This window comes from Gymnodraco acuticeps, unplaced genomic scaffold (assembly GCF_902827175.1).
Source record: "Gymnodraco acuticeps unplaced genomic scaffold, fGymAcu1.1, whole genome shotgun sequence".
Classification (NCBI taxonomy): domain Eukaryota; kingdom Metazoa; phylum Chordata; class Actinopteri; order Perciformes; family Bathydraconidae; genus Gymnodraco; species Gymnodraco acuticeps.
In genome coordinates this window covers 420,001-439,250 of record NW_022990943.1, presented here as the reverse complement: position 1 = coordinate 439,250, position 19,250 = coordinate 420,001, and the positions used below count along the sequence as shown (strand labels likewise).

Below are 19,250 nucleotides of genomic sequence, written 5' to 3'. Positions count from 1 at the left end.
TGTCTCTGCGGTCCTGCCAGACTCTCATCATACTACTTCCCTGATGGCTCCCACAAGATTGCTGATATCGTCGTGGATTCATCTTATTATTACAGACACATGCATTTCCAAACATTTGGTCTACCTATGTTGCAAATGTATTATCTTTTCGATTTACACACGAGGGTCAAAGGACAGAGGGTGTCGTATTGTCATACTGATATTCTGTACAAACTGTGAAGACCACTGAGACAAATGTAACATTTGTGATATTGGGCTATATAAATAAACATGGATTGATTGATTGATACTGAACTCATCAGTATGTCCTTTTCTTTTGGTATATTGCTATGTTGGACTTGAACGTGATTACATTTGTGTTGAAGCTAGGGTAAGTAACATATGAAATACCAGCAAGAGTAAACTATCCAGCCAAAACCCTTCCAAATGTTGCCAACTCTTTTAAAATAAAAGCAGCAAGCATCACTGACAGGCCGTCTCTTCTGGCCTCCCTCCAAAGCTCCTTCTCATCATTTTCCTTATGAATTGAAACATAATGTAAAGAACATAATAAACCAACCTGGCTATTGTTTGTACTCAAAACTGTCAAGCTAGCACATTGTTGAAGCCTACAGGCAGAGTGTGAGCAGGGAGACAGGCAGGTCCGGCTGTCCAATAGCTTTATTCGGGTTGAATACAATTATTGGCCTAGTTACAGTCCTGCAATATTTGAATTCTTTGATTGCTGTCGGGATGTAAAGAGTATTTTAACAGATAAAACAAAAATAAGTATTATCAACACATAATACACCCAAGGTTTGAACCCTGTGACAACAAATGGGTCCAAGATGTCTGAGAGTGGTTATCTCTTGAATTGCCTCTCAATGAGTTTCTTCATAGGAATTTTGGAGGGTGTTTTTTTTCTTGTTTTCTTTCAAAGCATTTCTAATGTCAGCTTGTAGAGCCCTTTGGTTCAATTTAAGATGGAGCTGTACAGATAAACTTGGCTTGATTCGATTTCTAGAGGCGCAACAAATTTAAAAGCATTCCGAATTGGGAAATATGACAAAGTAATACATATAGTGGAACAAAAACATGATATTGTGTTACCTCATATATAATCCTCTGCACAAGGTCAAACTCTCCCTCTAAGGAAGCGTCCAGCAGTAGAGCCAGAGGGTTAAACTTCACTCTCAGCCCGTGGCCCGTTCGCTCTGATGACGGTTTCTTTAGGTTGGTTCGCTTCACCTGCAGCACACAGGGAGAACAAAAGTGTTGACGGTGCAGAAAATGAATTGCTAAGTGTGCACTAAGTGCTAAACTTGACACATTAGCCTTCACAGAGAACAATTACTTAGGTTTAGGTTATTGGTAAAATAATATGGTAAAATAATATACAAAGCAGAAGCTTTATCTTCGATATCAGGTTTAATTACAATCTATGCCTACCTTAGGTTTTGAAGGGGGGGCAGGAGGGGATGTTGAGGGGGAGGAGTGGCCTACAGAGCCATGTGCAGGACTTGATCCTTTCTTGTTGTTGTTCTGGTCCTCCGGCCTATCAGGTGCAGAGGGCGGGCTGGATCGGGTCGGTGGTGACACGTTTTTGGTCGTTTCTGCTTTTGCTGACGTCTCTTTGGGTATTTCTATGGCAACAGAAGGGGGGGACAAGCGGCGAGAGCCCGAGTTCAGGTTTTGGACCTCCCCCTCGGCGGTTGCCGTATTCACGTGCTTGTCTCCAGGTTCTACATTCCCATTGGATGAATGGATGTTGTCCACTTCACCCAAAGTGCAGTCAGGCTGGTAGAAGGTATTACCTGCAATTAAGATCAAGAAACAACTGACCATCAAAATCATTAGGATCACTGAGAAACATTACACAGACCAACTGAATCCAACTGGCCAAAAGGTGTTACGTGTTACAGTACATTTTCGTAGTGGCCAAACGGATGTTACTACAACTTCTGTTTCAGTCACCTGGTGCCTTTGGGCCCAAAAAGTCATTAGCTTGGTGAGCAATGCGCTAAAAGTTGAATCCAGAGTTATTATTCCCTCTCTGTTCTTTTCACTGAACTGAAACCAGTCGTGACAGAGCCAAATGGAGGCGGGGCTTAAAGAAAATGCAAGTGAGCAGGGCCCAGATCCCCTGGTAATTAGCACTCGAGTGAATAAACAAGGCCCCGCCCTCCAGCGCTGTATCCAGTTTCATTGAGGCAAGGCAAGGCAATTTTATTTATATAGCACTTTTCAGCACGTGGCGATTCAAAGTGCTTTACAGATTAAAAGCAAAAGACATTTAAGAACAAATACAGCATAAATACATTATTAAAAAGGCATTTAAAAACAGGCATAATAAGCAAAGATAATGAAATTAAATAAATAAATAAACACAGCAGGTACAGAATACATGACTAAAAAGGCATACTGTAGTGTGAGTATGGGCAGCTCAATTAAAAGCAGCGGCAAATAGGTGCGTTATACCTAATAACTGTTGTAATGTGACTGTTAAAATTCAGGTCTGAGTCCATCACTACTCCCAGATTTCTTGCTTTGTGAGTTACTTTGTGAGGGAAGGCCATATTATCGAATCAGGTTTTTACCTGAGCCTCCTTCCATGCCTCCTGCCAACGTGTTGAACCTGCAATAGACAACACAAAATACGTTTTAATAAGGGTGCTGCAACCTTGATTCATCGTCAAAGAGTAACTGTTTCATATCAGTTTCATAAAAAAAAAATAGTTTTTACCATTCCATTAAAGAATTAGAGCTAATAGATTAATATTACATATCCTCCATCACTCATGTTTTGCTTTGATTGATCAAATCCTTCTAAACATATGCTACCTGTTTTTCTTCTTTTCTCCTAAATGTGTGGTCTTAACCGTAAGAGAATATCCAGGATTCTATGTCCATAAATGCACCACCTTAATATTGAGTTTTTCACTGAATATGACCCCTTCCCCTGCCTAATGTAATACACCTTTGTAAGAGCACAGACCTCTGGTATAGTAGTTTTTGGATGTTTGGCCCCTGGGGACCCTCAGGCTCAGTGATGGAGCTGCGTTTCTTCAGGGGCCGCGGGGCATTGCTAAGGCGTCGTCGCAGAACCTCCAGGTCAGCATCGCTCTGGTAACGCAGCTGGGAGTGGGCTGTAGAGGGCAAAGGATTATGGGATTATGTATTCTATGTTATGTTCACAACTACAAATGTCTTATTCTGGAATTTGTTTATTTTCATGTTGATATTAATCTGCTACAGAAATCTTAAAACTTCACTTAATTGGAGGTCTTTTTCTTCAAATTTAGAACAAAACATTTTTTTTCTAAGGAAATAATCGCAAGAGAAATAAACCCTTCAATTAATGATAAAGAAATTAGTGTTGCATTTTCACCCCTTATTTGCATTAGGGTTTTCACAGATTTCTACTTGATTTACACTGCAATACCAATCGTATCACATGGAACCACAGCATGGCAGCACAATGATCAGTGCCATTTACTCTCTGGAACTTACCGACTGGGGTGAGCTTTGTGGGGCTGAGGGGGCGAGGGATGTTGTCCACAGTGGGTTGGGGGAGGATTTGCCCATCAGTACTCTCTCCTCCTTTCCCTCCTTCTTTATCTGTTACATCCTCTCCTCCTGCTTTTACTCCTCCTCCTCCCTGGAGGAAAGGGACAGGGGACGGATTGGTGGAGGAGGTGGGGAGGATAGGTTTGCCATAGACTGTGGAGAGAAAAGAAAAATGAGGTAGTTGTTAGATGAATTTTTCATTCTGGACATTGAATCAACATAGGTGGAGGAATGAATCCTAAAACCTGGAAACGAGTTAGCATTTTAGCACTTCGTAGTCAACGTTTTTTACAATGTGTTGGTAAGATGCCTGAAATAAGATCTGTGGTTAACAAAAGAGTTTTGCTCAACATTGTAAAAAACGTCAGTAAATAACAACTTGGACTACTAATCGTCATCACACCAAACGTTAGCCGCCTTTAGCTTAGCTTTGGTGATGCGCAGCCATGCGACTGTGATGTCGTTTCTTTAAAGCCTAACTTTAGCTCTTTATTCCTCACGATTGTATTTTGGTTAAACAAATCACAAAGAGATGTTCAAATATGGAGATTATCCTGCTGAACAAAACGTTAACTATCACGTGTGTTTACCAAAGATCTTATTCTTTAACAACATATCAAATATCCAATGCAAAAATCCCATTGCTTATTGTTGTGGAAACCATGGCGATGCTAACTTCATGGTCGGCCTACAAAAATACATGATTAGAACACCACTCTATTTAAATAACATTATATTTATTTGCAGTACAATGTGTACAAACCATTTGTTTGCCTTAGCTGAAAATGTAGGGACTTGGCTTGGTAACCAGAGGTTCATCGTTTCAATTTCCCGGTATGACCAAGTACGGAGACAGGTGCTTTGAGAGGTGCCAGTTCACCTCCTGGGCGCTGTGTATATAGTAGCTGCTCCTAATACTAGGGTGGGTTAATGCTGAGGCTAGATTTAACTGTGTGTGCGGTGCTGTGTACATGTGTGACGATTAAACAGGGATACAATGAATCCCATCCATGAATCTGCTGTTTAATGACCTGCTTTGACAGTAGTCCTGTTGCTCAGAGACCCATAGTTCTTGGCCTGTGGCTGCTGGAGGTACATGCTGTAAATGGAGCTGCTGTTCATGGTGGCGGGGCCCTTCCTCGGAGACTGGGGCCTGGAGGGATGGTCCGGGACGTACGGACGAATGGCCACCGCTGGAGGGGGATCTGTTCGCTCTGTTTGTGGCTGGGAGGGGGAGCCTGACAGTATCCACAGAGAAGAGAAAATATTACACTTACACTTGTCATTAGTGGAGGGAAGCATTTGTTTAACCTTTAGACTTTTCTTGTTCAACATTTGACCAAAGTAAGACATTGTAGTCCCTATTAGTCACTTAAACATTGTGAAATATCATCCAGGTTGAAAAGTTGTCCTTTAAGTAACTCTAAAGTACCTTGGCTTGAGTTTGGAGGGATGGAGATCCGTTGCTGTATTTGTTGTGAAGAGGAAGACGATGAAGAGGAGATTGAGGAGGCATTTGCAGCGCTGGATCGGGGCCAGCCCAGTGTCCCGGGGGCCGAGCGGGGCAGGGAGCTGGAGGGGCAGTGATGCCCCGCCGCCTGGTGGCTGGCACTGGGGTAAGTGCCATAACCAGAGGGAAGCTGGGGAGAGGGAGACGTGGAAATAAAGGACTATTTTCATGATAACTGTCACTATTATCTCCCCATGTCTTTTGCAGAAATTACCTGTTCTGGACTGTTGCTCCTCCAATCTGACACACTCTTACTCATGCTAGGCCATGATGCTTCATTAGCTAAACAGAGAGAGGAACATTTTAGATAAGGGACCAAGTTAAAACAAGAAAGGCAATTAAGGAGTGGAAAACATTTCAGATTAATATAATAAAAAGGATATTTCAATTGAAAATATTATAGAAAATGTAGATTCTGTAAGAAACAGGAACCCCAGTTTCATTTGTTTTTTTAATTGTCCATATGTTTCAGGCAAGTGGACCAATATCCAAAATGGTCTAAAACCACTTGATTGATTGATTTTAAATGTTTTTTTGTTCTGGGTGAAAATAGTCCACAGGCAATAAACACAATTATTCTATTGGATATAGTATGTATTTTTAAAGCTCAAACAAGGAGTTATCTGACTTGAGGTTTCTAAAAAATACATGACAAAGGTCATTCTTCTTGGAAAGAAATACTACAACAAACCATTTCAAGGTGGGTAAACACAACATGAAATGGGACCAAATGAGCTCTAACAAAGAGTACGGTTATATGGAAAAGTAAATGTGCTCTGCATTTCATGTGGGACTTTTATCATTTGTTTCTTTTTGTGTGTGAGCTGATATTATCATCTCATTATACGGCTCTGGCCTTTATGTGTATCTCTTGCTTCAGAGGAAAAAGAGGATACAGAGATACAAACAGGGAGACAAATGTCAAAGAACAATATACCATAAAGACAGTTAAAGTAGGTAAAAGGTGGCACAGAGTTAGAGTCACAGCAACTTTAATATGAATGAAATTAGATCATATATGGAGGAATAGAAGAAAAGAAGGGAAGCTAAATGGACGCTAAAGAGTATTTTACAGTCACTGCTATTTACAGTAATCCCTCCCATACAAATGACACAAATAAAAACATATTATTATGCTAAGATGTCATTTATTCCAAGAACAACATAAAACGTTCCAGCTGTCATGCTCCATTATCTAGTACAACATAACAATTATGATATATTTGAAACAGATTCAATTGTCTCAACATAGCAAAGAGGCTAGAAAGAGTGTTACATCACCTAACTTCTTTTTTTTGTTTGACCTCACTTACGTACTTATAAACTGAAACCTAGCTAAAAGAAAGCAGCCTTTTTCAGGACTGATATTATTATTGTTCTGAATCTTTTGGCAGCCTAAATGATTAATATCACAATTTGTCTGTGTCTGTGAGCATGCTAAAACATATTAAAGACTTCAACCATGCAAGCAGCCCTCAGACACATTAGCCTACTTTGGCACAGCTGTGCTCTGAGCTAAATGCTAACGTTAGCATGTGAAATTGCTGCATTGACAATGATAACATGCTGATGGAGAGCAGTTTATGTTAAACAGGGTCACTACCATAGTTTAGCATAATCACATGCTAACATTTGTTAGCTGTTACCTAACCCAAACTGCAACTGTGCCTAATGGATATGTCTTCATGCATGAAGGTATTTAGTCATAAACAAAAGTATTAGTCGAATTCAAATGTTCACCATTGTGCGATTGCCTAATATTATAACTTTACAGCCCATGTTGTAACTAATGGAAGCAGCATTCTCACTTTACATGTACTCCTAAGTCATTTAAACACAACAACATAAGACAATATTGTCCAGGCTGTTACCCTCTTAAGCCCCAAGCCTGGTTTTCAGGTTTCAGGCTCGAAAATGACATTCCCAGAACAAATGACCATATCTTCCCTTCTAAAAGGGTTAAATTAATAATCTTTTTTCTCAAAGTAATGATAAACCTATGAGTTGGATGTAGAAAAGTCAGAATCAATATAGATGTTTTTTATTTTAAAGAAAATTCAGATTGAACACAGTAAAAAACTGTAAATTATAGTGTCCGTCCAAAACATATTTTGTACTTATAGTGACAACTAACCTTGGATGATGGGTTAGTAGACTAAAAGCTTTAGGAATCCAAAGTACAACATATAATAAGTACCCTGTATCAAGATTGATGCAAAACAAGGGATATTTGACCTTTTTAGACAGATTTAGCAAAAAAAAACCTCTTCTGGGGCCATTTGGGTGGATTTTCCTTATCTCTGGCCCCCCTTCTTCGATTTTGACATGTGACATCTCTTTCTGACCGTTAGAGCCAATAGAATCCAAGGGAAATTGTCCCGCACACACTCATGTTTAAAAAAAAGGTGGTATCTTCGCACATTCAATCTTGCTACAGAGTGTAGGAATGGCCTGCTCTACTATTTGAAAACGGAATTGCAGTTGTATTGCTTATAGATTATCAGAACATTTCAAAGGGGACACAGCACATTGGATATTAACCTATGGATTAACTACAGCATCGTTGTTATCGTTTTAATGCCATTGAAGACCAGTTTTGACCAGACAAAACCAAGGTAAGCCATGTTAGCGTTGTAGGCTACCTAGAGCCACATGTTTTGATGTACGTTTTTGTTGATAACGTCGCGAGTTTGTATCGTTCAGTGTTGAGGTGGGCACCGTTAGATTTTGTGTCTTTAAGATCATAAACGATGTGTTGGACGTGCAGCTAGGATAAGTAATAAAGGAGCTAGGAGTGATTTTCGGTGCAGTAATAGGTTAGCATTTTTCGCTCGAGGCTAATTCAGAGGCTCACTGTTAGCATTGTGTGTTTTATTTTAAATGAAAAATGAAAAAGATCAGTTAAATGAGTTTTTTCCCGTTATATGGATATACAATATTCATAGTTTATTAAATATTAAGGTTCCTTAGACGTTGTTTCCTGCAAATGACGCGATTTCGGCCCCGGAACCGGGTCCGTGGGGTTAAAGAGGTTTTAAGTTACTCTTTTTTTAACAATACAGTCAGAGGTGCCCAGTACGTCGACCGCGTTCGACCGGGCAATGCTGGTAGATCGCGAGTCATTCATAAAAAATAAAATCCAGCTCCGTTAAAATTGACAAAACAGGTTTTGATCCCTCCTCCCTTGGCCTCCCTGCCACTTCATTCAGGAGTTTACTTGATTGTTAGAAAAAGCGACCTATCGCTTTCCAGTCTGTTAACCCAGAATCTAAAGCGATACAAAATCAGTCAAGTGCCGGGAAAACTCAAATTAAGTTAAAGAGACAAACAAGAGACAAACTACAAAATGAGTGCGGGACCGAGCAAGAAGCTAAAGACATACCACTTCCACCCAGAATGGGAGGAAGAATATTTTGTTGTGATGTCACATTCAAAGGTTATTTGCCTTAGTTGTAAAGCAAGCGTCGCTCTGCCAAAGAAAGGTAACGTGGAGAGGCATTATCGGAGTGTTCACAAGGCATATGACAGCGACTTCCCTCCGAGTAGCGAGTTGAGAAAGAGAAAGGTCATGTATTATTGCTACACAAACATTATCTCGCAGTCTTAGTGTCGCCAACTCGTTTCTAACATGCAAAAAGACAAACAAATGCGTCTATGGTCGGTGTATTTTTGATCTTTCCAATCGAGACGAGATCTCTCTCCCCCGTCTGTGTGCGAGGGGGCGGGGCAGTTTACACACACGCAGCTGCTACATGCAGCAACACACGGCGGGGATGGCGGAGAGAACCGCTCCAAGGTGTGGTTAAATGTTACCCGTCTTGAGGCGGACAATGCTCCTTGCCAAGAGTGTTTAGCATGTAAGGGCGGTAACACGAGCAATGTGTCTAAACATTTAGCAAAAGTGCACCACATCCAGACGGAGGAATGTACCGGGTTCGACTGTCTTTCTAGTAGCTCTGTAGCCCCATCCACGAGTAACGTTTCCACGTCAGGTGTTATGCTAGCAGCAACACACGGAGTTAACTACATTATACAAACATGGGTTAATGATTAGAGGAAACTGAGTTATTTATTTGGTTAAAGTTTCAGCTATTCTGTTCACAGTTCTGTCATCAGATTATTTAATACGATTTGTTAAAACATTGTTGTTTCTTTTGATGTGAAATATTATTTATTTAATTTAAATAAAAAGCAATGTTAATTTTGTTCACAATTTGTTAAGTTAATTTAATAATATATGTATTTTTGAATCAAGTATTCATCTTTATTGTCTTCATTGTTAGTTTCCACATGCCTAAAACAACCTCAAGCTAAATCTAAAAGTTGATGGCTAAATAAGAGCGCTTGAGAAATTGTGCAAGGCATACAGTAATAGTCCGAATAGTCGATTGATCGTTTCATTAATCGATAGATTAATCGATTATCAAATTAGTCGTTTGTTGCAGCCCTATTATCCCATGTATAAATAAAACGTGTTATTCAGCAACCCTTGCAATTTGGGATTTTATTTTTGGTTGGTAGACCTCGGTGAGCTGGTCATTTCAAAAGTAGCTCACCAGCCCAAAAAGTGTGGGCGCCCCTGGTCTACAGCCATAGTAGCAGCTCTGACTGTAGCTTAATTTGGCATAATGATGCCTTAAACATGTTTAGCATCATAGATCAGCATGATCACATGCTAATATTTGCTAGAAAACTGCAGCTGAAAACTATTGGACTAATCTGAATTTTCACCTGACTACAGCGATGGGAAAGTCATCAAAGTCATTAAGTTATAGAGAATATATCTCCAAAGTGGTGAACTAAACAACCAACTTCTGAACAGACCGACCATCTAGCCACTAGCCTGGCTTAGAATAACTGAATAGTCCATTGTGGAACATTAAAATGCTATTGTCAGCGTTGGCCTACATAATATTTAGGGTGAGACCACTTAGCCAAGCCCTTCACAGTTTTGGTACATACCAGACTGATACTGATTAACTATTGAACCTGCACTCAGTGAGCGGTGCTGTGCAGCCTGTTGACTGCTGCTGTAACCTGCTGACCTCAGGAACTAAACGGTCATGACAGGACACAAACAGTCTGTGCGAGGTGGAAACTTGGCCACCTGCCTGAGGGCTCAGATAAGAAGAGTCACTCAGTGTTGTAGAGGAAAGACAGTACAGTTTACAGCCCTGGCAGCATCTCCCTACACCTGATCAACACAGTCTCACGGCATTTTGACTATAACACAAAATGCCGTGAGACTGGGTTGTCCTGATGCAAAATACAATGAGTGGCCTGGCTTCAGGTTCATTACAAGTCTATCAAACACCTCACCACTCATCCACTCATCTTTGGAGAGCACGTAGTGTTGGTTTCTAAATCAGTGTAATCTTGAACTAAGGTATGATGATTTGGATCATTTGGGGCACATTTAAATACCATTTAATCCAGAACACAGTTAGCATAGTATTGGCACAACATTTAGTATGAATTAAAGCAACAGTTTAACATTTTAGGAAACTTTTGTATTCAACTTCTTGCTGAGAGTTGGAGGTACCTGTACTCTAAATATAAAGCCTCCTCTTCACCTTGTACACAAACTCGCTCGGATCAGTCATTATCCCGCATGGTTTTTCTTACCACTGCTACGCTGATGACACCCAATTAATTCTGTCCTTTCCCCGCTCAGAGACCCAGGTCGTCGCACGCATCTCTGCTTGTCTAGCTGACATCTCTCAGTGGATGTCTGCTCATCACCTCAAGCTCAACCTTGACAAGACTGAGCTGCTCTTCCTCCCGGGAAAAGATTGTCCCACTCTTGACCTAACAATCAACATCGGCACCTCAGTTGTTTCCCCGACTCAGACTGCAAGGAATCTGGGTGTGACCCTAGATAACAACCTGTCCTTCACTGCAAACATCACTGCTACAACCCGCTGCTGCAGATACACGCTTTACAACATCAGGAAGATACGTCCCCAGCTGACCCAGAAAGCGACTCAGGTTCTGGTCCAGGCTCTCGTCATCTCACGCCGAGACTACTGCAACTCCCTCCTGGCTGGTCTACCTGCATGTGCCATCCGACCTCTGCAGCTCATCCAGAATGCAGCGGCTCGTCTGGTCTTCAACCTTCCTAAATTCTCCCACACCACTCCGCTCCTCCGCTCCCTTCACTGGCTTCCGGTAACTGCTAGAATCCACTTCAAGACACTGGTACTTGCTTACCATGCTGCGAATGGATCTGGCCCTTCGTTAATCCAGGACATGGTTAAACCGTACACCCCAGCGCGTGCACTACGCTCTGCATCAGCCAAACGACTCGCTGCGCCCTCGCTGCGAGGGGGACCCAAGTTCCCATCGGCGAAAACACGTGGGTTTGCTATCCTGGCTCCAAGATGGTGGAATGAGCTCCCCATTGACATCAGGACAGCAGATAGCTTGCACATCTTCCGGCGCAAACTGAAAACTCATCTCTTTCGACTCCACTTCGAGCGATAGAACTATTAACGAAGCACTTTTATACTAATAAAGGACTGGCTTACCTAAAGCCAGTTGAGTAGCACTTGAAATGTTTGGCTCTATGAAACCTGATGTACTTATATGATTCTGTTTTCTTCAAGGTTGTGTCTTCCTGGTCGAATGTACTTATTGTAAGTCGCTTTGGATAAAAGCGTCAGCTAAATGCAATGTAATGTAAAAAGCTACTGCCAGGAGCAGTTTAGCTTAGCTTAGCTTAGCATAAGCACTGGAAGCTGGTGGGAGGTTAACCTGGCTCTGTACAAAGGTAAGAAAGAAATCCTCCTATCAGCAACAACTAAGGCTTACTAATTAACAGGAAGAGATTTCAGGAAGTTGCTGAGCGCCGTCAAAACATCCATCACATAGTCCCTTTAAAGGGCAAATTGTTGTTTTTAGCCAAAGAGCTAAGTTGTTTGGCCGCTTACTAGCTTTACATCTAGCCTACTGACATAAGAGTGGATTCAATCTTGTCCTATTACTTTTGGTAAGAAGGCAATTAAGTATATGTTCTCAAAATGTTGAACTGTTCCTACAAAATATATTTATATTTACAGATGATAGCCTACTAAAATGAATAGTGCATACTCTAATAATGTAAGCTGTTTGAAAGGACCGGTACATCTCCATTAGTCACTTAGACACAAAAACGTTTAAGAAAAGGTTAAAAGATAAGAAAATAAGTGTCTCTTGTGATAGCTTTATTTAACAGAAGCATCAGGGTTTTTAAAGCATTTGTTTTTGTATCATTAACAAAGGGTAATGTCACACCTACCACAACCCCATCCAACAGTTTACAATTATTTTCTGAGAGGACAGGAGGGCAGTAATCACAGGCGCTGCAGGTAGCATAGTTATATTACAGGACAACATTCTAACAACATGCTAAACTGCAAAGGTGGGCTCCTGCTGAAGTGACAATACAGCATGGTCAGACGCATGCCTTTGAAACAATCAATGTCTAGTACATGGAGACACAGCTCATGTCTCTCATGGCTTCAAGGACACAGGACTTTCATGTAGAATTCCCATAATTGCAAATGGAACCAAACCAATGGAATCAAATGCAGAAAATGTAACAAAAACCTGACCCTTGGTTTGGACATTCAGGTGTGAGAAAGACCTAAGTCAGCTTATACATTAACGCTGTTGTCTCTGAAAACCTGGCTGCCAAATCCACATCAGCAAATATTAGTTTAGGTCAGTGGAATATAAAACCAAGTCTCAAGGATTTTCTATGAATAATAAATGATTAGCTTGTATTCTATTGGGTATATATAATTCCTTGCTCTGATTTGTGTTTGCTCTAGGAACACTGTGTTAGCATTCCTACAGTATCAGAGATATTCAGGCTAACGTTTGTTAGAGAGTCTACATCTCTCAGATGACAGCAACAACAGCTGCTTTACCAAACACCTCTCCTTATCTGACTCACACACACTAACACACACACCGTACTATATATAGCTACAAGCGTACCTCAGACTTCCTTTCATTCATGCTTTGTGTCATTTGTTAGTCTGTTGACATGATTTACCACTGTGTGTTTTCCATGCTATTTAGGCTGTGGCATTTGCTTTGGCATTCAAGGGCACAATGGGATTTGTGTCAGTGCACATTCAAGACACTTGAGTAGTTAAACAGAGTGAGTAGAAAGGGTTTCAGGGTGTGCTGACATGTTACTATAGGCAAGTGTCTGACTGGCATACTGCAGCATTAGAATGGCATGATTCACATTACAGAGGTGCACTGATGACGTGTTTCTGTAGGCCGACCAGGATGTTAGCGTTGCAAAAACAAGGAGTTCTTTCCTTTGGATTTTGCAGAAAAAATAAGATCTGTGGCCAATACACATTGCTGATACTTACACATGTTGTTCAGCAGGGTAATCTCCACATATCAATAACAATCTTTTTGATTTGTATAGCTTAAAAACCATTGTCAGAAATAAAAACGCCAGCACTTGACAGCCACCACCCTTTTTTTACTTAACTTTCGTTAACTACCGATCTTATTTCAGGCCGCTTTAAAACAAAAGTGTCTTCCAAAAATGGTTGACTTCGAGATGAAGGAACCGGACTCATGACTGGGTTTTAGGACTTATTCCTGCACCACTCTGTGTTTGTTTTTTAGGCTTACTCTAACTTTATGGATAGAAATATAATTGTCTGTGTTAAAGGACGACTTCCAAAAGACTCAGTTTCTTGCAGGCAGAGAAGCTTGATACCAATCTCTACACTGTCTCTACATTAACTATTAAGATTAGCCACACGACGGTTAGCTTGGCTTAGCATAGGGACGGCAACACGAGTCTATAGCTGCTATTCACCCCTGCCCAGTGTTTCCTCAGATTATTTCCCTATGCTGTGTTTCCTAACCCTGAGCAGCTGCTGACAATCAGATGTCATGTCTGTGTCCTTATACACATGACCCTTTCATTTTTGAGGTCATTTCTGTAGCTCATTCAATTATGTTTTCCTAACCATCTGTTCTGTATAGTAAGACAAAAACACTCCTCAGCATTCTTCGTTTATATGCACTCTTCGATTGTTTTCCAGCCCAGCAGTCAAATTGAGAACCATTCTCTTTTGAAATTGATCTACCGTCAATAGAGTGGTGCAGGAAAGAGTCCTGACAGAGATTTTGTTTTAAATACGTCAGTTAATACACACTGGTAGATGTACAAAGCTTTTGCATTTCTTAAAACCATTATTATATAGCCCCTTGCTAACGAAACAAATGTAAAAGTAATGTTGATATGTGGAGCTTATTCTGACGAACAAAATGTGTAAGTATCACAAATCTGCAATATTCCTAAAACCATTGACAAAATCCCGTTGCTTTTTGTCAAGGGAGCCTTATAGATGCTAAATTCTAGGTCGGCCTACACAAATACATGAAGAGTATCTTCCTCTAGCGCTCTGAAGGGACTCACTGTTGATACTGTGGCCCCCCTGAGGGGACCCAGGCCCCTCATGCGTCTTAGTGGGCTCTGACAGAACGATGTCTAAATCTGACACTTTCCATTGGCTGGGAGGCTTCCTGATGCCACTCCTGTCCTCCTCTGCACGGCCACACACACACACACACGCCACGAAGGACAGTAACAACCACCAAAACAACACGGACATCATCACGATGACATCACAGGAACCACAAGCAAGCACCACCACAACAACAAGTGACATCACCAATAACATTAACACATTTAAGAGAACAACAACAGAAAAGGGAAGGAGGATGAAAAGGAGCCAACAAACAGGAAAAGGAAATAGAAAGCAAGTTAGAGCCCAGAAAGAGATATCAAAAAGTCAAACAAGTTGATCTAAAGCAGAAATGGCACCAACCTGAGAGGGAGCGAATGTGGCTGAGGGGGGTTGGTTTGGCTGGGGGGTCTGCAGGCATGGGGTACCCCGCTTCCTGCCTCCCCTCTGCTGGAACCTGGATGTAGGGGCAGACCGCCGCTACTCGCCCCGAGACTCCAGCGCCCGGGTGTGAGGAGGACTGAGGCGAGGACGGGCCTCCTCCATTCATACGACTCAACTGGAGGAGTGCAGAGAGGCAGGCTCAACACAATGAGGACATATCAAATAGACCATATGATGGTCCAAGTGAACTAAGCCATGGTCTGCTGGAATTCTTTGCCAGTGAAAATGGCTTGAACATTTGTGGGGACACATTTTCAGATCAATTAAACATGCATGCAATATATGATTGGTCAACCGCTGAGAGATGTCCCGCCCCTTAGTGTACAAAAGTACAAAGTGTTCAAGCGCTAGCAAATGTGTGTGTGGGAGAGAAAGGTCCTTCTGGAGGGAACACAGGGATTGCAACGTAGTAGGGCCCATTTGAGAAGCCTAATGACCTGGCTTCTCTGTCGCCAACCCGACTCAACGGTACTGCTGTTTGGCATGTTCACAGAAAGAGAAACTTGGACAAGAAGAAACTCTGTGATCGTTTCTGATTAGCGCATGCACATTTCTGGGCCATTTTAGAATCAGTAGGCCATGGGGGAAATCCTTTTTTCAGTTTACATTACTTTTTTGAAAACTAATGCAGTGTCTCTGCCCTGCTCCTGCAAAGTGGGAGCAATGTTAGCTTTTCAATTTCCCACCAAAGTGTGCTAATATTATATGAACATTAGCTGCCTTTAGCTTAGCAATGATGATGTTTACAGTCTAGCTTAAGTGTCTCATTTCCAGATCGCAGCACTATTGAAAATAAATCAGTGTTCTAGTCATTCTTCTGAAACATTGAAACACATGATCACATCAAGACAAAGCTGTGTCCCCAGTTTAAATGAGGCCTATGCTGGTGCCCATTGATCAAAGGTAAACAAAGATTGGTTCATCATTTGTATTGCAGAAATGATAATTGAACCGTGCCGGTGTGTTTTTACAAATGTTATTTTTTAGTTTGGCTTAATGATGTTTAAATGGATGATCATTTTAGTTTTCACTCTGGTCCCTATTTGTTCATTGAGAGAGACGATATATATATATGTTGTGTTTATGTGGCTATAGCGTGTAAATGTGTGTTTGACTTTTTGGGTGGCGACCCCAGGAAAAAAACAAATGCTAATGCTAATTGGGATCGTGATGAAGATGTAAAAAAAAAGAGCCAATGACATGACAGCCAAGCTAACTTGAACCAAACTTAAGATAAATGCAACTGAGGTGTGTTTCAAAGATATGTTAAAAAAGACTTCAGCTTAGTGGCGTACCTCTGCTCTCTTCTTATGCAGTCGTTCCCTCAGGTCTCCGATGCGTTGGTCCATCACCGTCACCTGGGCGTTCCTCTTGTTCAGCAGATCCTTGTTCTGGGCCAGCTTGCTGCTCTGCTCCAGGTTATGACGGTTACGAGCCTGAAACACAAACAATAAGAAGTCGCACACACTCTTGAAGATATTGAAATGAAATGTTGTATTCATTATCTGTTCGCTTGGAAATAAAGTATTATCGCATCCTATACAGAATGAGATGGTGTTACCTGTAGCTCCTGGTACAGTTTCCTCAGTTCCAGGGCTGCAGGACCAGACAGGGGTGATCCTTTCTGGCCAGTGTGTGGCCCCAGGGGCCCGCTGTGAGGCCCCTGAGCGTGTGGAGCAGAGTGTAGCTGAAGGCGTCCTTTCTTTAGATCATCCAGCTGCTGCGTCAACTGGTAAAAACATTTCGAAAGAACTTAAGGACTCATCCAAACTTAAAGCTTTGCTTACAGTGAAATAGTGAGACGTTACCTGGTCCACTCTGACCACGGCACACTGCAGCTCCGTCTGCTTCTCCTGGAACAGGCTGCTCACATGCTCAATCTCTGCAGCTGGACACACACAACCGGACATTCAGTATTTTCTTTTGCTTACTTATCAAGCCTATTTCAGAATCATAAATACTTTGTTTATGCTGGGGGGAATTGGGTTTTGTGACTATTGTTTCATTTTAGACTTAAATAATTAGTACAATTAAATACAAATATGTATATAAACATAAGAAGTGTAGGTAAAAGTATGCACTGAAAATAAAAAATGAGATAAAATAAACAAGAAGTCAAAGTAAGAATGTGCAATAAAAGTAAAATATAATAAAGATAAATGCTTACACACAAAGTTAAGGTAAAATGTATAAACATAAAAAGTCAAATTTAAAAGATCAAACAAAATAGAGTTTAACATTTATTTTATATTACCATAAGAAGTTAAAGTAAAAACTGAAAATTGTACAACAATTTATAACATGTATTACAATTGGTGTTGGGATGGTTTTTTTTTTTTAAATCCTCTGGAGCAGAGAGAGGAGCTGTGGATTATTAATGCATCAGTGTTTCTTAGGGTCAAAATCACTAAACTAACAACTTAAAATGAAAGTTTATTTAATAAAAGAGCACATGTTCAATGTGACAGTCGATAGTTTAGTTGCAATTTGGTGCAACGCCCCGCCAAGACAATGGTAGGGGAAACACTGGGTGTTTGTTTTTGATCAAGTGTATCGTCAGCCACACTTCGCCAAGGCTTCCCTCTCTATTGTATTATCAATATGTAGTCAGAACAGCAGCCACTTCTCTACAGAGTCTCTGCAGAGTGTTTGGGGCTCACAGAGGTTTCCGTTGATCAGTTTGCTGTAGTCCACCTGTCCTCTCATGGCGCGGATCTTCTTCAGCTTGGCTTCCTGCGTCTCCACCCGCTCCTTCAGCCGCTGCAGCTTCTCCGCCTCAGACTAAACCACAGAGAGGACACAAGCTCAAACACCCATCTCATTTCAGCTTTCGTGTGACACAAATAAATGTTGAGATAAATAATCATTTGGAAGTTACTGGCTTCACCCAGCTTATATTCACCTAACAGACGGCCGTTAGTGGACGTTGGTGATCATAATGAGGAGATTTTACAACAGGGCTTTAACCTATGGGCATCTGTGAAGTTAACTTCTAGGTATGCCTGCTACAAAGTGTAATGAGCACATGGAGCCCACCTGTGTCTGTCCATGGTTGGATCTGCCTCCCTGGTGAAGATACTTCAGTCTCTGCTCCTGGAAGAAAAGCAGAACGGGAGATTCTTTACTTTCACCTCACACATTATATGGAATATATGTGACGTTTTTTTTCCGTTGAGAATTTCATTTCTCAATTCTGCATTCTATTTAAAGAGGAGCTTGTTTCAGGATCCTAGTTGCGCTCATGCTGGCCCACAAAGACACCTAGGGCGTATACTACGAAGCGAGTTCAACATTTGACTTAGCTGGCCTGATAAAACTAAAACCCCTGATCAGAGCTAACTGTCTTTGTGAACTTGGGATTTTTCTTCAAGCTCTGTGCGCGTTCTCAAAAGAATGAGCGTTTAAAGCATCATATGACTCATCTACCTCTTGGAAAGGATCCATCGCTGCATTTAAGAATAGGCTATTCAAAAAATGTAATTTACCGGCCGATGCCTCCCATTATTATCTAATTTGACAACCGCAGATTGAAAAGTAAAAAAATTAAATAAAATTTGACTTGAGGGAAACGGGGAAATCAATGGGCCATATTCAATCAAAATGAATTATATATTAGATAAATACCAATAGACTAATTAATTTACTAATTGGCTTTGTATTAGTCGCAATATACCAGCAGTGTAAGATGGATTTCGGAGGCATAAATACATAACAAAAATGTATCGTTACCAATTTACCGCTTGAGTTTACATATAAAAAGTATTCCCTCAGCTGATAATCTGTGGCGCTTATAGATTGACTATACTGTAATGTGACACTATTGTCAAAATAAATAGTTAGTCAATGGCAGTATTTGCTACATTTCAAACCTAGACTCTGAACATAACCTGGTCCGGAGCACGGTGATCTACTATGTTAAAAGACATCCACCTTTGTTATCGGGAAAACTCTGGCTTTAAGCTCTACATACCTAGCAGTACACCCCTCTGATGGAGCACTGTATTTGTGTCACCTGTGCTTCTCCTGCTATGGCAAGTCAATTTACACCATTACATTGTTATTATTTCACAGGGGAGATGACATCACATGTTTACCATCATAGCTCCACCCACTTTCAACCTGCCTTCAAGTCTAATTAGCCATTTCGCATTAAAAACACCTGGCAGCACGATCCATCACCCTGCTTTACTTTCACCATGTTATGTCCCATTTCTAAAACATTATCGATTAAAATACACTTATATTGATTTTCATTTATTTTACAT

At 41.0% G+C, this 19,250-nt stretch overlaps 1 protein-coding gene across 5 annotated transcripts in view; it reads right to left on the bottom strand.

Moving 5' to 3' along the window:
- The window catches only part of LOC117558517 (apoptosis-stimulating of p53 protein 1-like), a 107,764-nt gene that overhangs the window by 10,438 nt on the left and 78,076 nt on the right, over window positions 1-19,250 (bottom strand). For 4 of the 5 annotated variants that reach the window (XM_034234764.1, XM_034234765.1, XM_034234768.1 and 1 more), the window contains 15 exons: window positions 18,022-18,078; window positions 17,646-17,766; window positions 16,794-16,873; window positions 16,547-16,714; window positions 16,281-16,421; window positions 14,905-15,100; window positions 14,493-14,621; window positions 5,271-5,338; window positions 4,979-5,186; window positions 4,578-4,784; window positions 3,490-3,699; window positions 2,975-3,125; window positions 2,577-2,614; window positions 1,429-1,793; window positions 1,090-1,227 (listed from right to left, as the gene is read on the bottom strand). In XM_034234764.1, coding sequence (XP_034090655.1) covers window positions 1,090-1,227; window positions 1,429-1,793; window positions 2,577-2,614; window positions 2,975-3,125; window positions 3,490-3,699; window positions 4,578-4,784; window positions 4,979-5,186; window positions 5,271-5,338; window positions 14,493-14,621; window positions 14,905-15,100; window positions 16,281-16,421; window positions 16,547-16,714; window positions 16,794-16,873; window positions 17,646-17,766; window positions 18,022-18,078 — 2,277 coding nt within the window. The remainder of the gene's footprint in view (window positions 1-1,089; window positions 1,228-1,428; window positions 1,794-2,576; window positions 2,615-2,974; window positions 3,126-3,489; window positions 3,700-4,577; window positions 4,785-4,978; window positions 5,187-5,270; window positions 5,339-14,492; window positions 14,622-14,904; window positions 15,101-16,280; window positions 16,422-16,546; window positions 16,715-16,793; window positions 16,874-17,645; window positions 17,767-18,021; window positions 18,079-19,250) is intronic. The other variant, XM_034234766.1, reaches the window with a different exon arrangement.